This window comes from Epinephelus lanceolatus, chromosome 22 (genome assembly GCF_041903045.1).
Source record: "Epinephelus lanceolatus isolate andai-2023 chromosome 22, ASM4190304v1, whole genome shotgun sequence".
Lineage (NCBI taxonomy): Eukaryota > Metazoa > Chordata > Actinopteri > Perciformes > Serranidae > Epinephelus > Epinephelus lanceolatus.
Genome location: NC_135755.1, coordinates 4,923,254 through 4,944,648, shown reverse-complemented (window position 1 = coordinate 4,944,648; position 21,395 = coordinate 4,923,254). Strand labels below are relative to the sequence as shown.

At 40.6% G+C, this 21,395-nt stretch overlaps 2 protein-coding genes across 9 annotated transcripts in view; one reads left to right on the top strand and one right to left on the bottom strand.

The window, feature by feature from the left end:
* LOC117245898 (uncharacterized) overlaps positions 1-21,395 on the bottom strand; it is a 112,952-nt gene that overhangs the window by 37,412 nt on the left and 54,145 nt on the right. For 3 of the 8 annotated variants that reach the window (XM_078163806.1, XM_078163809.1, XM_078163808.1), the window contains exons 4-17: positions 20,983-21,270; positions 20,747-20,875; positions 20,395-20,501; positions 19,685-19,768; positions 18,926-19,021; positions 18,713-18,796; positions 14,447-14,563; positions 13,666-13,728; positions 13,443-13,526; positions 13,241-13,324; positions 12,917-13,000; positions 12,426-12,509; positions 11,624-11,686; positions 11,385-11,468 (exon numbers count right to left, since the gene is read on the bottom strand). In XM_078163806.1, coding sequence (XP_078019932.1) covers positions 11,385-11,468; positions 11,624-11,686; positions 12,426-12,509; positions 12,917-13,000; positions 13,241-13,324; positions 13,443-13,526; positions 13,666-13,728; positions 14,447-14,563; positions 18,713-18,796; positions 18,926-19,021; positions 19,685-19,768; positions 20,395-20,501; positions 20,747-20,875; positions 20,983-21,270 — 1,451 coding nt within the window. Of the gene's footprint in view, positions 1-10,713; positions 10,798-11,384; positions 11,469-11,623; positions 11,687-12,425; positions 12,510-12,916; positions 13,001-13,240; positions 13,325-13,442; positions 13,527-13,665; positions 13,729-14,446; positions 14,564-18,712; positions 18,797-18,925; positions 19,022-19,684; positions 19,769-20,394; positions 20,502-20,746; positions 20,876-20,982; positions 21,271-21,395 lie in introns of all 8 variants that reach the window. The other 5 variants (XM_078163807.1, XM_078163810.1, XM_078163812.1 and 2 more) reach the window with 4 other exon arrangements.
* LOC144459635 (cell adhesion molecule CEACAM20-like) lies at positions 3,142-9,386 on the top strand. The gene is made up of 6 exons (XM_078163959.1): positions 3,142-3,309; positions 3,393-3,437; positions 3,773-4,036; positions 4,209-4,454; positions 6,686-6,931; positions 7,032-9,386. The coding sequence occupies exons 1-6, from the start codon at positions 3,279-3,281 to the stop codon at positions 7,184-7,186; spliced, it is 987 nt and encodes a 328-aa protein (XP_078020085.1). The 5' UTR covers positions 3,142-3,278; the 3' UTR covers positions 7,187-9,386.

The window sequence follows — 21,395 nt, the reverse complement described above, 5'->3', positions numbered from 1 at the left end:
TTAAATTCTGGGATGTTTGATGACCATGGTTGTGCTCTTCATCTCTCAGCACCAGTGGCTGAAAGCTCTGTTGATCCCACTACAATTCCTCTTTGGATGCACAGACTACACTGTAGATACTGAATGTGTCCACTTACCAACAACAAGCTCAACAAAAGAGTCTATATTCAGTTTTGGAATGAAGCATCTGTATCTTCCTGCATCAGAAGGTCTCACATCAGAGAGTTTCAGTGAAATGTTTCCTCTCTTCAGTTCATCACTGAACAGAGACGTTCTTCCTTTGTAGGATGGATCTTTACTATGTAAATAGTCCTGACCAGCTCGCCACACAAGGACAAATATAGAATTCAGGTCAGATCTCGTCCAATCCAACGTCATGGCAGCAACGTCCACTGCAGGTTCCAGATGACATGGTAAGATGATGTCATCACCAACCGTTGCCACTATTGGCTGAGATGAACCCATCAACGGAGACTGACCTGGAGAGAAATAGATGTGTTTATTCATTCCTGCAGTAAGAACTACTTAAATCTGCTCAGCTCAACAAGAGCTTGTACACCATGACGCTGTGCTAATAGAGGCAGACCATGTAGAGCCGACACTGAAATACCTGCAATGTCACAATTAATCAAGTTTTTGTTTGTGAGCTACACCATCAGCACCGTCATGAGGTGGACATTTTAGTTTAGATTCATGATAAAGTACCTGCAGAACCAATGGCATTGCTTATTATAAACATGCTAACATGCTAAACTAAGATTCTGACCATTGTAATCATATCTGCAAAACATCAACGCATTGGCATAGTCATCGTTAGCATGTTGTCATATTGACATTATCAGTTAGCTCAAAGCTGTTCTTTACCCAAGGACAGCCTCATGCTGCTTCCAAGATGACAAATATATGGAATTAGAAAAGTTTAATCTGTGTAGTCATCTAAACAAACATGTCTCCTAAAAACCATATATTCACCGGTAGCATCTAAAGCATGATTAACGTGTTGATGATTTTGTTTTGGCAACTCCAACCACATGGTTAAGGGAAAGATTGTCTTCATGGATGGATGGATGGATGGATGGATGGATGGGTGGGTGGATGGAACTGATCCCAAATTGTGAATTTTCTACATGACAGCAGCAGGTCATCAGGACATTGCTCCCAGCCCATTCTCATTCCAAAGTCTGTAATTTCAATGTCATACACCAACACCAAAAGCTAGTGGTGGTATGATACGTCGCAGGGTGGCATCAGTTTACAATGTGGCCAAACTGAACCTTTTGTTGTGTCATGATACGCTGCCCTTTGGTCGGATGGCACCTGTTGTGTCAGGATGATACATGGATGGATAGATACGCAGATGATGTAGGATACTTAGCTTGTGATATGTAGATGTGAAAGTCAGCTGAGAAAGCAGCGATATGTGATGACTTGGGATGAGAACAACACTGATCTAAAGCATGAAAAATGTTTACTCTTCTCTAACTTTCATCCACCTGAAGGTGTAGATTGTGTCACTTAGTAGTAATACCTATCTGTAGACAAAGCAGGAATGTTTACACATGGTTGGAGATGCCACTGAAAATCTCAAGCACTTTTGTTTTCAGGCTCTGCCCTTTGTGCTTCAACTCAATTGATGACATTAATTTTGCCCTCAGAGGAAAAGTGTTTGAATAACTGAAGAGCCAGTGCCCAGAAGTACTTAAACCTTTTGTTAAGTTGTATGTATTGATATGATTTTGTATTTATGTCTGATTTGAGGCCTCACTGTGACCTTGAGCCTGTATTAGTGTGTGAGTTACCTGTCACAGAGTGTGTGAGGAGAAGATGGAAAACCAACACACTGAGGGGTCTGAGCGGAGACTGAAGGGACAGTCCATTCCTCTGACGAAGCATCTTGAAGCTCTGAGGATCAAATGAAAGCAGTGATACATTAGATAGAATAATATGTTGTGGGATTAATGTTGTGGCAAAATTACTAGTGCAGACAAATATAAAGTCGTTCCTGGGCAAGTTTTGTGGTTGTGGAGACTTGGCTAACTTTACCTAGCAATGTCCCACTGGAATTAATAAAGTCCACTCTGTTAAAATCTTTATCCCTTACAGCCCTACACCTGTGACAGCACCTTCACTGGCAGCGCACTTTATCACTACTGATATCATGACGATGTGCCCATGTTATGCAGTTGAATTTCACTTTCATCATTTACAATATTATGTAAATATGGTACAAGTAAAATGCTAAATACGTTCACTTTTCTTGCAGACACGGCAACAACTTTTGTCGTATCCTTCAAGTGCTTTCCTTGATACAAAGTCCAACAACTCCTGTAAAGATTATCGAGAAACTGATTTGACTGTTTGGTGTCAAAACCACCACCGCCAGTTTCAAAAACGGCCTGTTACCAAGTATCACTACAGACCCGTGTCATTGACAGTAAAGTGACACTGTGATTTACAATATAAGTTGACTGAAACGTGTAAAATAGGTAAAAATACATTAAGAAGACGACGTACCTGCTACATGGTGCGTTGTTCTTTCAGACTGCCCAGCCTAAGTCTGTAAATCATTGACAGGGTGTTGCCTTGGCTCACCTCTTTATCTTCAGAGTGCTGCATTAGATTTAGTTTGTATCACAAATGATGTAGTAACAGCTCACTCATCCCCCCTAAACTTCCTTGAACCACATTGTTGAAATACTTGAATTAGAATATGTACATATGGCTCACAGCATATACGTGAATAAGTAAAACTTTAAACACAGCATGGTGATTGGCTCTTCTTTCCTACGCTTAGTTTCACTTTGAGTATATGTGTGAACAGGAGAACTTTGAGACTGTTGCCATGGTAACCAATCCTTAGTATATTACAGCTGCAACCAGCATTATACATGGACATACTTAATCTGTGAGTGAAAGGTGTGCATCATGTTTATAGCATTTATATCATGTTATGTTTGAGCTCTTGCTGACATCCCAGAGTTCATAGCTGCATCCCAGAACATCAGCAGCAGACACAGGAGGAAACCTAGCATGTAATATAAAGACAGGAAAGGCCACCAACAAAGCTGCAATATGTGACAACGTGAGATGAGAACTACTCACTGACCCATGCTATTGTATTTGTCCACAAGGAAGCGCTCAAGGATTTCTTCGAAGGCCCCAATGCTGAGGACTTGAACAGAAGGTGTGGGTGAGCTGTAAGCACAGGAAGAGGAAGTTGTTGCCTACATGCTTAAGCTGTGTTTCAGTGATGCTCTGACAGTCAGCAGCAAGACACCATGGAGGTCACAGCTCTCTGCTTCAGACTGTGTGAGTACCAACACTCAGGTTTTACTTCCTGTGTATCAAACCATCTCAGTCTGATATTTCACTGTGCTTCTTTGTTCATCCAGTGATGCTTGGAGTCACTCTGCTGAACACTTACACTCAGAGAAGTGGTGAGTGACAAATTGAAAATCCTAAAGATCCTCTTCAACATTTTGTTTCTTAGTTTTTTTCTTTTTGGTATCATTCCTTCATTTAAACAACCCTTTAATCTGACTCTATCCTTATGATGTACTTTATGTTCCGACAGTTCTGAACAATTTCGTATTTTGTGCAAAGATAAGTTTAATGAATTCATGTCCTTGATGTGAAACTAAAGCAAAATGTATCATGCAAAATGTTCCCAGTGTAATCTGTCAGGTGCGGACACAGACTATACAATGAACGTCATATTTTTGTAGATTATAAAGTTCCTTTTGTGACGCTACAATTTCTGTCTCGGTTTCAGATGCAGCTTTTCTTCGTGTCACTCCAAACAGACTGCAGCACTTTGAATATGAGCCTGTGTCTTTTCACTGTGAGGGGATTCCTGGTTCCATTAGGATGAAAATGATCAGGGATACTGAGCAACAGGATCTAGTTTGTGATATTAAGAGGACGCCAACAGTGTCCTCCTGCACCATTGGTGAAATCTACAAAGGAGACAGTGGAGAATACTGGTGTGAGAATGACGGAGGAGAGAGGAGCAACACGGTCAACATCTCTGTCACTGGTATGTTTAAATGTGTATAAAAAGTCATGTTTCCAATCCATGAGATTAGCTTCTGATGAGAGAGAGCTAAAAGAAGAGATGATGACACTTTCACTGTTTAACTCCCACAAAGTCAGCAAACAGCTGCATCTCAGATAATTTCAGGGTAAGATATACAACCTTTGTTTCCTAGATGGTCCAGTGATCCTGGAGAGTCCTGTCCTCCCTGTGGACGAGGGTAACGATGCCACTCTGAGCTGTAACAGAAAGACAACTACCCCAAACCTGACAGCTGGTTTCTACAAAGATGGCGTCCTCATCAGGAGCAGCTCTACAGGAGAGATGACCATCCACAGTGTTTCCAAGTCTGATGAAGGACTCTACAAGTGTCACATCTCTGGAGCTGGAGAATCACCAGAGAGCTGGATGGCTGTCGGAGGTGAGACTCTACATTGTTTATGTCACACTGACTTTCACCCAGGAGACCAGTGTTCCCATTTCAGTTTACAGAGCCAAACCATGATGTTCTTTCCTAACCCTGACCACATGCTTTTGTTGCCTGATCCTGATCATGTGCTTTGGTTGATGTGCCGGCGTTGTTAGCGGCGTCCTGGAACGTCAACAGCAGATGCAGGAGGATACATTGCACGTTATATGTTGACATGAAAGGCCACAAAGCCGCAATATGTGATGACTTAGGATGAGAACGTGTTGGATGTACAGCAGAGATACTCAACTTGCCTTGCTCCAGGGGCCATTTCTGCAAAATGGGACCAGCTGCAGCACCATTTTTTTTTTAATAAACAAGTGCTATTTTGATGCTTTATATGTCCTCTGGAACCTTCGTTACACTAAATATACCAACAAATTACCAGTGTTAATACATTTATGTTCATATCACTGATATTCAGGTATCTGACTGAGTAATGACCAAAACAGGAAGTTGGTCTTTAAGATAAAGAACAGCATCATCATACTGATTTTTTTTTTTTTGTCCTCTTCTCTCACTGTGTGTTTGTAATTCACTTGTACTTTTGGTGCGTTCAGGTGTCAGACCTTAGTGTACATATTCATGCTTGCAGTTTCTCACACACTGAAGGGTTAAAACCACACAGGCACTGATGCATGAACTATTTTAAAAGGCCACTTGTCCGAGTTCTCAGTGTTTGTTGGTCTGTGTTTAGTTTTAGACTCTACAGATGCTGGTGATAATTTGAGCCTCAGACACAAACCACATGAGACTTAAACGTGCGTGTGGCAGTTACAGGGCTCTGTAGAAACAACAATGGTTTCTACTCACTGATAACTTAAAGGTTAACGTGTGTCCTGGGGAATCTATATAAGCTTTTTGTAATCAATGCTCCAAATAGGAATACTCCAACCCCCCAAATGACCACTTACATATCAGTGACTCAGCGTGTATTATGTTGAATTTGTGAAGAAAACGTTGTTTGTCTCTGCAGCGAGCAAACAATCCAAAAAAAGTGAACATTCCTGATGAATTGACGTCATGGCGGACGTGTTTAACAACAGCAACACTATATTAAAACATCTGTTTACAAACTCTCACTTAACTCCTGCAGTATAATCCAAGTCTCATTTATCCAGCTGTACATTCAGTACCTCCCAAACACATGAATTTTCACTAAATGTTACGATGTAAAATATGTAAATGAGCAGCACGTCTGGATAAGTGTTTGAGCATTGAGCAGAGGTCAAACACACACGCACAAACTGCACCTGAGTGTTTATGCAGACGTTTTTCATATTGTAAAATTTTAGTGAAACGCATGTGTTTGTGCAACACTTTCTCACTGTGACCTCGTTACATGTGCACGTTTGGTCATGGACTTTCCACGTCCACATACGACGTGCAAGGTACCCTGGGTGTGTTGGTTGTTGACGTTCTGGGACACCGTGTCAACGTCAGCCTGTTACATTCACTGTCGTCTTTCAAGATACACTTCTGTTTTCACAGAAAATTTAACGTTTACATACGGTCACAGCAAACGCACATGGTTATGTTTTGCCAGCACGCACATGTGGTTGCGTTCAGGCAACAAAAGAACAGGGTTTAACTTTACATTCTCACAGGAAGTGAACACCGGGCTCCTGGGTGAAAGTCCGTGGTTGTTGGTCCCATCCACCCCTCCTGCTGCCCTACTCAGACTTTTGACGCCTTAACTTTTATTGTTGTCCTGCCTCATTTCCCCTGGTGTGTATCATGGTGTCGTTTTTCTTTTTTCATTGATGTCTGACGCTGGAAGTCACTGACCAAGCGCCTGTTTTAACAGTGACTTTGAAGTGAGACAGGGTCGGTTTGTGATGCACTGAGCCTTCGACTACATAAATGAGACTTGAATTGTACTGCACAAGCTGTGTGAGAGTTTGTAAACTGATATTTAGACATAGTTTTGCTGTTGTTAAATGTGGCAACAAATGACTTCAGTTCATCAAGAATTTTCCTCGTTTTTGGATTTTGTATTTACTGTGAAGGCATGAAAGAAAAACAAAGTTTTCTTCACAGATGAGCAACTGATATGTACATGATCATTTTGCTGGTGAAGTAGTCTTTGAAAGAAAAGATTAAACTGACATCACTTTTCCTGTCGAACACCCACAGAGTGATCAAACAAGTGTATTTCAACCTATAAAACTTATGTTGTTCAGATGGTTCAGTGATCCTGGAGAGTCCTGTCCTCCCTGTGGAAGAAGGCAACAACGTGACTCTGACCTGCAGGAAGAAGATGTCTTCTTTACAGCTGACAGCTGGTTTCTACAAAGATGGCCTCCTCATCAGGAGCAGCTCTACAGGAGAGATGACCATCCACAGTGTTTCCAAGTCTGATGAAGGACTCTACAAGTGTCACATCTCTGGAGCTGGAGGATCACCAGAGAGCTGGATGGCTGTCAGAGGTGAGACATGACACTGTTTAAAATGTCAGTGTTCAACTTGTGCTCCAGCAGCTCTCAGAGACAACCTGTCACATACTGTTACATGCTTTTGTCTCTGCAGCTCATCACAGAGAGACTTGTCCCTGGTCAGACCTCTTCATACATGTCGTCCTCGTCTTAAGGACGGTGTTCACCATAGTGATGGTGCCTCTGCTGCTGCTGCTGGTGGGACTGCTGCACTGTGGGAAACTCAGAGTTACAGTTGCACAAACATAACTGATACTCATGTAAAAGGTAACATGTCAAGATAATGAAGCACAGAGCGTCCCATCATGCTCACGGTCTGAGGAATCTGGCAGGTCATCAGGATGTTGTTCACCTTTAATCTTCACTTGTTTAGTTTTTGTATAAGTTGTGTGTGACTGTGAGGTATCAAAGCTCTCTGTGTCACATGTTCATACCTGCAGTGACTGTTGGACTTTCTCAGAAACAGAAAAGGTTAAACCACAGAGGCACTGATGCATCAACTATTTTTAAAAGGCGAGCTCTCTGTTTTTAAAGTATATGTTGTTCTGTGTGTAGTTTTAGACTCGACAGCTGCTGGTGATAATTTGAGCCTCTCAGACACAAACCACATGAGACAATACATGTGATGTGTGTAGAGAGGCGTTCAGGAGGCTCTGCTGAAACAACAATAGTTTGTACAGGTTGATACCTTAAAAGTTAACTTGTGTCTTGAGGAATATTTTCTTAATCAGTATTCCAAGCAGCCTGATACTTGTTTTTATCTTTATTAAAAATGAACAGATTATATCACAGAGCTGTAAACCAACGAATGATTGTTAGAATACTTTAATTCAACCATATTTTGAAGCACAGCAAATGGTTCAAAAAGTCAAGGAACGTACAGGCAGCATTTCAAAGGATTGTGTAAATGCAGAACTGTATCTTTATTTTTTTTTTTCTTCATTAGTTCTAAAGGTTAAGGACAAATACTGTAAACGTTAGCACCGACTTATGACAGTTAATCTCTCTATGACACACACACAGAACAAGGACATAGATTGACCACGTCAGTGAGTAGAAAAACGTGGGACAGACAGAATGACTGACTGACAGAATGACACACTGACAGATTCCGTGATTATGTACAGCATACCATACCATGACTTAGTCATACCAAACATTAGAAAACACCAACATTGGTCCACAGGGGGAGCCACAGCGATCGGTCGCATTTTAGCCATTTTGAAGCATTTTTCTGTTGTTATAGCGCCACCCAGTTGCCAATTAGAGTTAAATTTCTCCAGTCACCTTGAGGCGTCCTGTTCTACATATCTACCAAGTTTAGTAAAAATCCATATGGCGGTTAGGCCTAGATAAGAAATGAGCTCTCTAGCGCCCCCATTTTGTTTGATGGGGTCAATAGTGGAGGGGTCCCCTCAGATTATGTGTGGTCATATGCCTACAAAGTTGCGTGGTGAACAAACATTTCCTGAGATCTGATCAGTAAAAACATGACAACAGTGAAACGACCTCATCAAAGTGACATCTGTGTTAGATCAGTGTAAGGTTTGATAACTGAAGAGGAGTTAATGGATGAAGAAATGTGGTGCTCTACATTGATTCAAAACAACTCAGGGAGTTTATATACAACATGAATGGTGTGTTCACACTGAATGTTTCAGGCAGTGAGATTACACACACACACACACACACACAGTCAGTGCAAGGAAGCAAACAGACACAATATTACACTGGGCGACACATGACGTGAAGATGCAGATATCGTGTTGGGTCATTCCCACAAGTTGAAATTCACGTGACGCTGTGTTGCAGAGCCTATCAGCACTGAGATCTAGCTGACACTCTCCTGACATTACAGAGAATCAGTCATGGAGGACAGACAGCGTCACCGTCTGTGAGCACCCAGAGCTCTGCCACTCAACTACAGAGCTGTGTGAGACACAACAAACAGCAGGGCTCAGAGATCAGTCAGAAAAGCTAATGTGCTGCCTCCACAGTATGGAAACATAAAGAAGAGTGCTGCCATCTTGGCTCACGCTGCTTTAGAGCACAGAGCCTCCATGTTTACTGTGTTTACATCCAGCTGTCAGTTTTATTCTACTGCAAACCAAGTTAGCTGTTAGCTGCCACGACCAGTTAGTTAGCTACAACAACCGTTACCACAGCTCAGAGTAAATATTCACAAGTTGCAAAATACAACAATAGACTCCAGCGGCTCCATACATGTGATGAACGTGACACAAAAATTTGCTTTGCATTCAGTGTGAACACGACTAAAGGCAGCCCCGTCAGCAGAGCCACTTCTCTACAGTACACTTTGATATAAATCAGTTTTTTTATGGTCAAATTTTACATTTCAGCATGTATCATTTTAGATCAGTGGTTCCCAACTGGTGGGTCGTGGTCCAGCAGTTTTTAAATAAAGTGAATATCTGGTGCGGAGATTTTATTTTGGAGGGCCATTTCCTGCTGTAGAGTGAGTGAATAATGGACAGCTACCTGACAGAGACAGCCAGCTGGCTTCACAACATGTTCAAACGCAAGAATGACAGTGAATATATTAAACTGTGTGGACTTTGAACCCTGTGGTTGGACCAGTTAGGAACCACTGCTACAGACAATAACTTTCTTTATGCTCATTTCTCAGTGTTAATCAGGATTAGATGTTACTTGTTGTGAGCTGATGATGGAAATCTCCAGCAGTGCAGATGGTGGTGACATGTAGTTGGTCCCATTGTGTGGTTAAAGTCCAATGTGTTGGAAAAAGACAACACATTAAGTCTTGCGATAATATGGTGGTTATGAGGACCCAGCACTCTGTGAACGCCCCATGCTGCTCACTGATCCACGGCCACTCCCAGAATCTCGGGCAGAATCCTGCTGGAAATGATTGGAGTTATTAATATCATTTTGATCTGTTATTAGGTATGATCAAATCTTGAACATATACAGCAACCAACCACTGCACATAGATTTATCGTCTCATCAACTACTCAAGCAACCAAAAATGACTTAATTAATAATTCTGTTTAAACTGGATTCAGTTAAACACCAGTTATTGTTGGCAGCTGTCCTTTCTCCCAGAAACAGCCTTTAAGTGTGACCTGATGTCTAAATCTGTCATGAAATATACATTTTGATTTGCTGTTCTGTTTCTCTGCATGTTCCAAATTGTAATAACAATCGTAACTGTCCTATAAATGATGTTTGTTCTCAGCTGCTGTATAATGTAGTTGTTCAATGACCTCGAAGGTGTCGAGTGTAAATTTTCTTCTATATTTTTTATCTTAACACATAAATTAGTATTTTGTTTTCTCAAATTAATTATGGGGAGAATGCTGGGGACTGGAGACCAGCTACAATACAGGGTTAACATTAAGAATTAATGGTTTTGGGGAGCATGAATGTCCATTCATAGTTTCATGATATAAATATCTTTGACTGGAATACTACACATTCAGTCAGATATTGTATTTATGGATTCTGACATTATTTAGCAACATTTTAAAAACAATTGTGATGTTTAATTAACAACATATTGATTGATAACAGGCTGCTATCAATCAATATGTTGTTCATTGAATGTCAAATTAGCAACAGTCAGACAAACTGCTGCTCAGTCACATCAGACAGTGTTTTAATATCTGAAGAACAAAGAGCAGCTGTGAGACATTTAAAGATGGAAACAGATCAGTGTGATGAGGAGAAGATACAGAGAGAAAGAGTTGAGCAGACATGTCAGTCAGATTCACAAAGTTAATAATAATCATATTAACCTCTCTTCTCTTGGTCTCCAGCTGATTCTTCAGGGTCTGCACTTCACTCTGAGCTTTCTCCCTGTCCTGTTTCTCATGATGGAGCTGTTTGATGGTTTGGGAGTGAAGAGAGACATGGAGGAAAATAAGATAGGACACATGCTGTTTATTAGCCATGGTAGTGATTATACAGCACAATCATATGTACCAAACTGAACTCTAACTAAAAGCTCTGATTCATTCAGTATGTCCGATTTTTAAACCACCATTAATGGAGCATCTATGTTGTATATTTCTGTTGTTGTAGTTTGTTTCATATCTTTAATAATCAAAAATTAAATGAACAGCTTGTCAGTGAGCAGAAAAGGTCCATTTTCAAAATGTTTTCAGAGGAAACAAACAATTAGACGTCTGGAAACAAATCAGTGTGTTGATGAGAAGACATACAAAGAAAGAAATGACAGGTAATTACATTCATACTGATTACATTAAAATTGATAATGACAACAGTGACACATGAACTCTTCACTACACACACACTCTGCTCCTCTTACTACTGTAGGTTTGAGACTCTGTAACAAACATCTAAAGATAATTGTTGAAGCTTGTTATTTGTCTCATATTTGATTTGTATGTGTGTAACTCAGGAGAATATAAAGAGAGAAATGTGACAGGAAGGTGAAAAGATCAACCTGTGTGTCCTTCATCTTTATGTCCTGCTTCAAGGTCGTCACTTCTTTCTCCAAGTTTGTATTTGTCTTCTTCTCCTCCTGGAGCTGAGAGGGAGGAGAGAGATGAGGAGAAACATTGTATTAGATGAGGAACATTTACACATCACTACTGACTCAGCAGAATATAAAGAGAGAAATAATACAACACTGACAGAGAAGACACTGTGTGTGTGTGTGTGTGTGTGTGTGTGTGTGTGTACCTCTGTCTGCAACTTCCTCCACTCTGAGGTCTTTGTATCCAGTTGACGTTTGGTCTCTGCCTCCTGTCAGACAGACAGACAGACAGACAGACAGACAGACAGTCAGACAGACAGACAGACAGACAGACAGACAGACAGACAGACAGATGTTGATGTCAGAGCAGGAAGTGTAGTGACAGTGTGACAGAGAAGCTGAACACATCTGGACTGTTGAACCTTCACACTGTGTTCAACATGTTTCTAACCTTTGTGTTCTCTTTAAAACTGACTCACCTCATTCTCATCATTAGCTCTCTGTTAACACACACTGAGCATCTCAAGTAGTTTTGAGTTGATAAACCAACTCTATGCCTATTAATTACCACACATTTACACACATTTATTTGGAGATTGTTTTTTATAACTCATTTACTTTAAAGTTTCCAAATCAGTTTTGTTTATTTATAATTTATTCATTTATTTTGGAGAAAACATCACTGTTTAGTTTATGCTAAAATTTTAAGGGATGATAAAACAAGACTTAAGAATGGATTATTTACCTGAAGTTGATATTTGTTGTGTTTATGGTGAAAGTTATCAGTTATATTAAAGTAGCAGTGGTGATATTTGGGTTTAATTTCTGCATTCTGCATCAAACCAACTTATATGAATAACTGGCTGATAAATCAGTGAGAAGAACAAAGTGAAGCTGTGAGACACTTAAAGATGGAAACAGATCAGTGTGATGAGGAGAAGATACAGAGAGAAAGAGTTGAGCAGACATGTCAGTCAGATTCACAAAGTTAATAATAATCATATTAACCTCTCTTCTCTTGGTCTCCAGCTGATTCTTCAGGGTCTGCACTTCACTCTGAGCTCTGTCCTTTAACTGTGTCTGCACCTGGAGCTGTTTGATGGTTTGACAGTGAAGAGAGACATGCTCTATTTTATCCACAGTAGTGATTATATAACATAATCAAACATGGTAAATCTTAACTCTCCTTAAAGCTCTGATTCATTCACTATTTGAGTTTATCTGAAAGAGACTCCTGCTCAGTATTTGTGTTTTCTTCAACCACTGTTAGTGGACAGTCTGTGTTGTATGTTTCTGTTGTTGTTGTAGTTTGTTATTCAAAAATTAAGTAAAACAACTGGATGTTGTCAGTGAGAAGAAAGGGTACATTTTCAAAATGTTTTCAGAGGAAATAAACAATTAGATGTCTGGAAACAAATCAATATGTTGATGGAAATATATACAAAAAGAGTAATGACAGTCACAAATACAGTGACAGTGATGAAAGTAAAGTGATGAACCTCTTGTGTCTTCTTCTGCAGCTCCTGTTGCTTCCTCTGAACTTGTCTCTCAGCTTCTTCTCTCCTGGTGTGTTCATCCTGGAGCTGAGTTTAGAGACATGATCTTTGATTAAGACATGTAAGGGGACATGACAACAGTGACACATGAACTCTTCAATCACTACACACACACTCTGCTCCTCTTACTACTGTAGGTTTGAGACTCTGTAACAAACATCTAAAGATAATTGTTGAAGTTTGTTATTTGTCTCATATTTGATTTGTATGTGTGTAACTCAGGAGAATATAAAGAGAGAAATGTGACAGGAAGGTGAAAAGATCAACCTGTGTGTCCTTCATCTTTATGTCCTGCTTCAAGGTCGTCACTTCTTTCTCCAACTTTGTATTTGTCTTCTTCTCCTCCAGGAGCTGAGAGGGAGGAGAGAGATGAGGAGAAACATTGTATTAGATGAGGAACATTTACACATCACTACTGACTCAGCAGAATATAAAGAGAGAAATGTGACAGGAAGGTGAAAAGATCAACCTGTGTGTCCTTCATCTTTATGTCCTGCTTCAAGGTCGTCACTTCTTTCTCCAACTTTGTATTCTTTGTCCTCTCACCCTGGAGCTGAGAGGGAGGAGAGAGATGAAGAGAAACATTGTATTAGATGAGGAACATTTACACATCACTACTGACTCAGCAGAATATAAAGAGAGAAATAACACAACACTGACAGAGAAGACACTGTGTGTGTGTGTGTGTGTACCTCTGTCTGCAACTTCCTCCACTCTGAGGTCTTTGTATCCAGTTGACGTTTGGTCTCTGCCTCCTGTCAGACAGACAGACAGACACACAGACACAGACAGACAGACAGACAGACAGACAGACAGACAGACAGACAGATGTTGATGTCAGAGCAGGAAGTGTAGTGACAGTGTGACAGAGAAGCTGAACACATCTGGACTGTTGAACCTTCACACTGTGTTCAACATGTTTCTAACCTTTGTGTTCTCTTTAAAACTGACTCACCTCATTCTCATTATTAGCTCTCTGTTAACACACACTGAGCATATTTTTTTTTTATAAAGCTAATGAATTATTTTGTTTGTTTGTTTTAGAGCCTCACTGACTGATACATGCTGCAATCTGAAATACATTATTAAACCAGACTGTTTATAAATCAGTCATTTACATGTTTATCTGTTGTGTTTATGGTCAGAGTTAAATATTTTATTCATGGAGAAAATGACATTTCTCTTTTCCTGCAATTATTTAATTTCTCACCTTTTCTTGCACTTTAAATCACAGCTTGGTGACAACAAGGAAATAAAGGAATTTAATTTATGTCATATGATAATAATAATAATGTTTAAAACCAACTTAGTTTAACAGTGTGACAATAAATCAGTAACAGTGAGAAGAACAAAGTGAAGCTGTGACACATTTAAAGATGGAAACAGATCAGTGTGATGAGGAGAAGATACAGAGAGAAAGAGTTGAGCAGACATGTCAGTCAGATTCACAAAGTTAATAATAATCATATTAACCTCTCTTCTCTTAGTCTCCAGCTGATTCTTCAGGGTCTGCACTTCACTCTGAGCTCTGTCCTTTAACTGTGTCTGCACCTGGAGCTGTTTGATGGTTTCAGCCTGGGTTCCCTCAAACTGTGAGTGAAGAGAGACATGGAGGAAGACTAGATGAGAGACATGGAGGAAGACTAGATGAGAGACATGGAGGAAGACTAGATGAGAGACATGGAGGAAGTCTAGATGAGAGACATGGAGGAAGACTAGATGAGAGACATGGAGGAAGTCTAGATGAGAGACATGGAGGAAGACTAGATGAGAGACGTGGAGGAAGACTAGATGAGAGACATGGAGGAAGACTAGATAAGAGACATGGAGGAAGTCTAGATGAGAGACATGGAGGAAGACTAGATGAGAGACGTGGAGGAAGACTAGATAAGAGATATGGAGGAAGACTAGATGAGAGATATGGAGGAAGACTAGATGAGAGACATGGAGGAAGACTAGATGATGAGAGACATGGAGAAAGACTAGATGAGAGACATGGAGGAAGACTAGATAAGAGACATGGAGGAAGTCTAGATGAGAGACATGGAGGAAGACTAGATGAGAGACGTGGAGGAAGACTAGATAAGAGATATGGAGGAAGACTAGATGAGAGACATGGAGGAAGACTAGATGATGAGAGACATGGAGAAAGACTAGATGAGAGACATGGAGAAAGACTAGATGAGAGACATGGAGGAAGACTAGATGAGAGACGTGGAGGAAGACTAGATAAGAGATATGGAGGAAGACTAGATGAGAGACATGGAGGAAGACTAGATGATGAGAGACATGGAGAAAGACTAGATGAGAGACATGGAGAAAGACTAGATGAGAGACGTGGAGGAAGACTAGATGAGAGACGTGGAGGAAGACTAGATGAGAGACATGGAGAAAGACTAGATGAGAGACATGGAGGAAGACTAGATGAGAGACGTGGAGGAAGACTAGAAGAGAGACGTGGAGGAAGACTAGATGAGAGACATGGAGGAAGACTAGATGAGAGACGTGGAGGAAGACTAGAAGAGAGACATGGAGAAAGACTAGATGAGAGACATGGAGGAAGACTAGATGAGAGATATGGAGGAAGACTAGATGAGAGACATGGAGGAAGACTAGATGAGAGATATGGAGGAAGACTAGATGAGAGACATGGAGGAAGACTAGATGATGAGAGACATGGAGAAAGACTAGATGAGAGACATGGAGAAAGACTAGATGAGAGACATGGAGGAAGACTAGATGATGAGAGACATGGAGAAAGACTAGATGAGAGACATGGAGGAAGACTAGATGATGAGAGACATGGAGAAAGACTAGATGAGAGACATGGAGGAAGACTAGATGAGAGACGTGGAGGAAGACTAGATGAGAGACATGGAGGAAGACTAGATGAGAGACGTGGAGGAAGACTAGATGAGAGATATGGAGGAAGACTAGATGAGAGACGTGGAGGAAGACTAGATGAGAGATATGGAGGAAGACTAGATGAGAGACATGGAGGAAGACTAGATGAGAGATATGGAGGAAGACTAGATGAGAGACATGGAGGAAGACTAGATGATAAGAGACATGGAGAAAGACTAGATGAGAGACATGGAGGAAGACTAGATGATGAGAGACATAGAGAAAGACTAGATGAGAGACATGGAGGAAGACTAGATGATGAGAGACATGGAGAAAGACTAGATGAGAGACATGGAGGAAGACTAGATGAGAGACGTGGAGGAAGACTAGAAGAGAGACATGGAGAAAGACTAGATGAGAGACATGGAGGAAGACTAGATGAGAGATATGGAGGAAGACTAGATGAGAGACATGGAGGAACACTAGATGATGAGAGACATGGAGAAAGACTAGATGAGAGACATGGAGAAAGACTAGATGAGAGACATGGAGGAAGACTAGATGATGAGAGACATGGAGAAAGACTAGATGAGAGACATGGAGGAAGACTAGATGATGAGAGACATGGAGGAAGACTAGATGAGAGACATGGAGGAAGACTAGATGAGAGACGTGGAGGAAGACTAGATGAGAGATATGGAGCAAGACTAGATGAGAGACGTGGAGGAAGACTTGATGAGAGATATGGAGGAAGACTAGATGAGAGACATGGAGGAAGACTAGATGAGAGACATGGAGGAAGACTAGATGATGAGAGACATGGAGAAAGACTAGATGAGAGACATGGAGGAAGACTAGATGAGAGACGTGGAGGAAGACTAGATGAGAGACATGGAGGAAGACTAGATGAGAGACGTGGAGGAAGACTAGATGAGAGATATGGAGGAAGACTAGATGAGAGACGTGGAGGAAGACTAGATGAGAGACGTGGAGGAAGACTAGATGAGAGATATGGAGGAAGACTAGATGAGAGATATGGAGGAAGACTAGATGAGAGACATGGAGGAAGACTAGATGATAAGAGACATGGAGAAAGACTAGATGAGAGACATGGAGAAAGACTAGATGAGAGACATGGAGGAAGACTAGATGATGAGAGACATAGAGAAAGACTAGATGAGAGACATGGAGGAAGACTAGATGATGAGAGACATGGAGAAAGACTAGATGAGAGACATGGAGGAAGACTAGATGAGAGACGTGGAGGAAGACTAGAAGAGAGACATGGAGAAAGACTAGATGAGAGACATGGAGGAAGACTAGATGAGAGATATGGAGGAAGACTAGATGAGAGACATGGAGGAAGACTAGATGATGAGAGACATGGAGAAAGACTAGATGAGAGACATGGAGAAAGACTAGATGAGAGACATGGAGGAAGACTAGATGATGAGAGACATGGAGAAAGACTAGATGAGAGACATGGAGGAAGACTAGATGATGAGAGACATGGAGGAAGACTAGATGAGAGACATGGAGGAAGACTAGATGAGAGACGTGGAGGAAGACTAGATGAGAGATATGGAGCAAGACTAGATGAGAGACGTGGAGGAAGACTAGATGAGAGATATGGAGGAAGACTAGATGAGAGACATGGAGGAAGACTAGATGAGAGATATGGAGGAAGACTAGATGAGAGACATGGAGGAAGACTAGATGATGAGAGACATGGAGAAAGACTAGATGAGAGACATGGAGAAAGACTAGATGAGAGACATGGAGGAAGACTAGATGATGAGAGACATAGAGAAAGACTAGATGAGAGACATGGAGGAAGACTAGATGACGAGAGACATGGAGAAAGACTAGATGAGAGACATGGAGGAAGACTAGATGAGAGACGTGGAGGAAGACTAGATGAGAGATATGGAGAAAGACTAGATGAGAGACATGGAGGAAGACTAGATGATGAGAGACATGGAGAAAGACTAGATGAGAGACATGGAGAAAGACTAGATGATGAGAGACATGGAGAAAGACTAGATGAGAGACATGGAGGAAGACTAGATGATGAGAGACATGGAGAAAGACTAGATGAGAGACATGGAGGAAGACTAGATGAGAGACGTGGAGGAAGACTAGATGAGAGACATGGAGAAAGAGTAGATGAGAGACATGGAGGAAGACTAGATGAGAGACATGGAGGAAGACTAGATGAGAGACATGGAGGAAGACTAGATCAGAGACATGGAGGAAGACTAGATGATGAGAGACATGGAGGAAGACTAGAAGAGAGACATGGAGGAAGACTAGATGAGAGACATGGAGGAAGACTAGATGAGAAACAAGCTCTGTTTTTAACCATAGGAGTGATTATACAACATAGTCATACATATGGTAATGTGGTTTGTGGAGCATGTTTGTGTTGTGGTCATTGTGCTCTCAGTCTGGACTCTACTGACTATAATGTGAATGAAGAACAACATACAGGACCTGAATGTAACACCTGACTCACTGGAAACACTCAGTTGTCTTGTGTTGTTATTTACATGTAAACTGTGTTTAACTGCTTCCTGTTCTGTAGTTTATTGTGCACATTTATGTTCTTACTTCAGTTTGTTTCATATTGAATTTGCCGAAATAAAATAAGTATCTGGATGTTTGGAAAGAATCAATAATACAGCCAAAATGTGAGAAGAGAAAAAGACATTTGAATAATTAAATAACTAGATGGCTGGAAACAAATCAATGTGTTGATGGAAAGTTATATTAAGATAACAATGTCAGATACGTTCATGGATGACTGAAGGTTATTAGTTGTCTCATTTGATTGTGATTTGTGTTAATCAGGATGATGTAAAGTAAGAAGTGCAACAAGTAGGTAAGAAGATGAACCTGTGTGTTCTTGTTCTGCAGCTCCTGCTCCAAGGACTTCACCTTCTCCTCAAACTCCTTCCTGCTCTTCTTCTCCTCCTGGAGCTGAGAGGGAGGAGACAGATAAAGAGGGACATTGTATTTGATTTAGTACACTGCCTTACTGTTTGGATAGATGTTTTCTCCACACATATTTGATTTCTATGAGTTACTCAGAAGTAATAAAAGATCAACCTCTGTGTCCTTGTTCTGCAGCTCCTGCTTCAAGGTCTTGACTTCCTCTGCAGAATTCATCCTGCTGTCCTTCTCATCTTGGAGCTGCTTCTCCAACTGAAAGGTCAGAGACAGAAGGAGAGAAACTTTGTATTTGATGAAGTACAATGCAGTACTGTCTGGACAGATGTTTTCTTTAGATTTATTTCAGTAGTTATTTTTCCATTGAGATAAAAGTCACATATTTCACATAGTTTCACATATATTCATTTTCATTTTAATCCTTTCCAGCCTCTCCAGCTCATAAGTATTTATTAGTGATATGTTTTAATTTGTTGGTTTATTCTCTCTTAGCTCATAAACAACAGCGAGGGACTTCAGCTTTCATGTTTTGGTTTCAACTTTTGCCTTTGGACACAATCTGCTTTAAAAGAGGACTTTCCCCCTGTCTGCAGACTACATGATGAGTGGAAGACAACATATAGGACATGACTGTGACACGCTGTAAACATTAAGCTGTCTTCTGTTTTTCTTTAGATGTGTTTAACTGCTCATTGTTTTTAGTTTATTACACACACATCCGTTGTTATTGTTCTTTGTTTCATATAGTTAATAAATGAAAATAAAATCAGTGATACAAGCTTTCAGTGAGATAGTTGTTACAGTCAAAGACTGACAAGAACAAAGTGCAGTAGAAAAATAAAATTGAAGGGGAATTGATAAGAACTAACAGGGTGGCTGGAAAGAAAAAAAATCAGTGAAGTAGAATACAATACATACCTTCTGCTCCAGAACTGTAACCTTGTTCTCAGCTTCCTCCCTCCTCTGCTGCTCCTCTTGGAACTTCTGCCTGGAAACTAACCACTTGAACGAGAGAGAGGAGAGAAAGCCAGAAGGTACGTGTTCTTAGTGAGTCTGAACAGTAACTTCAGAGTCAGAGACAACGACTCGTCAAGTTTAACTGACCTTCACATATTAACAGTGGTTCCTCCTTATTACAACTAGACAGAGAAACTATCAAGCCTCTAGGTTTTATTTGTGCGTCTTATTTAAAGGGACTGTGTATAAGTTATCATTTCTTTTTTTATTGCCAGTGGGTGGGTGGATTCTCTGTTGCCTGCAACAACCTGTGGACTGAGTCTATGTAAAGGAATCAGGACAGGTTTTGTAGGAACATCCAAAGGATGCGTCCTGAGGGCCGTCATCACTTCAGCTCTGCTACAGTGCTAACAGTGTGCAACACCATCTAACATTAGCTACGTTGGTTTATCATCTTATTATAACTAACATATTAATTCTTCTACTTCATCCTTTCATTTACATCTTGTACATTTTTTGAAGCTTTAATTTATCAATTCTTTTTTTACCTTTCTATGTGCTCTCTGGCTTGGAAACACAAACCAATACCTCTGGCCTTTTTAGATCAAAATGTAATTTTCCTGCTCTTGTCTTTTCTCCCTCCACTGAAAGTGTCCTGTTTGTTAACTCACATGTTTGCTCTTCTTTTCCTCTTTTCTCTTCAAAGGCTTCATTTCTTCTCCAGAGGGATTCTCCCTTCCTCCTGTATCACGTTCATCTGAGGGGCTTCTCTTGGTCTCTGTGTCAAACAAAGGCAGCAGAGTTAAACTGTTGAACACATTAAAGTGCATTTTATAAAGGTATGACAGCACAGAGACATTTCAGTCTAAAATGAGCTTTGTCGAAATATGACACACGACAATTTTATGGATTGGAAATAAAGCAAAAAATAATGATAATAATAATAATTTACACAATGGCATAATTCATATCACTATCCCCCATCCTTGAGAATGACTTGAATCCAATGAATCTGTGACTTACTGGTTCTGTTGTTCCTCAGTTTACACACAAAAAAGACAAGTAACAGAATGAACAGGATGCAAACAGCCAAACTAACAGCCAAACCAGTGATGGTGGAAGAAGAACTGGACTGGACCTTGAAGAAATCATCTGAAATTATATAAAAAAGACAAATGTGGCATTTATATAAAACTGAAGCTCTGTCATCTGAAACTAAAACAGTCAAACATCAAAAAAAATATATAAATCATGTTAACCTGGAACCTGGATGTGTGTCTCTGTGGTCTGGTTGATGTTCCTCTGTTGGACTCTACAGGTGAAGCTGTTGCTGTGTCTCTTCTCCACAGTCACTCTGCTGCTGACAGTATAGAGGTCATCAGGACCTCTGACTGTCTCTGTAGGTCCAGCAGAGAGGAGCTTTCCCTCACCGTCCAGCCACAACACCTCAGGCTCTGGATACCAGCCTGCAGACTCACACTGTAACACCACTCCCCCCTTGTCTCTGTCGATCCCTGCTAAACTGATGACAGGTGAGGACGCAGCACCTGATGATGAGCAAAAAGAAAAACAGTATTCAGCAATACAGTCACCACATCAATGATAAAAAGATGCACAAATGTAAATAAACAACTGCCAACCTAATGATCAAACATGTCCTCTGCATAAGTGT

Bases quoted from the DNA above. Each gene is read 5' to 3' on its own strand.
- LOC144459635 (XM_078163959.1), top strand. From the start codon at position 3,279: ATGGAGGTCACAGCTCTCTGCTTCAGACTGT. The intron at 3,438-3,772 runs GTGAGTGACAAA...TCTCGGTTTCAG, and splicing joins CACTTACACTCAGAGAAGTG to ATGCAGCTTTTCTTCGTGTC. The intron at 4,037-4,208 runs GTATGTTTAAAT...TTTGTTTCCTAG, and splicing joins GGTCAACATCTCTGTCACTG to ATGGTCCAGTGATCCTGGAG.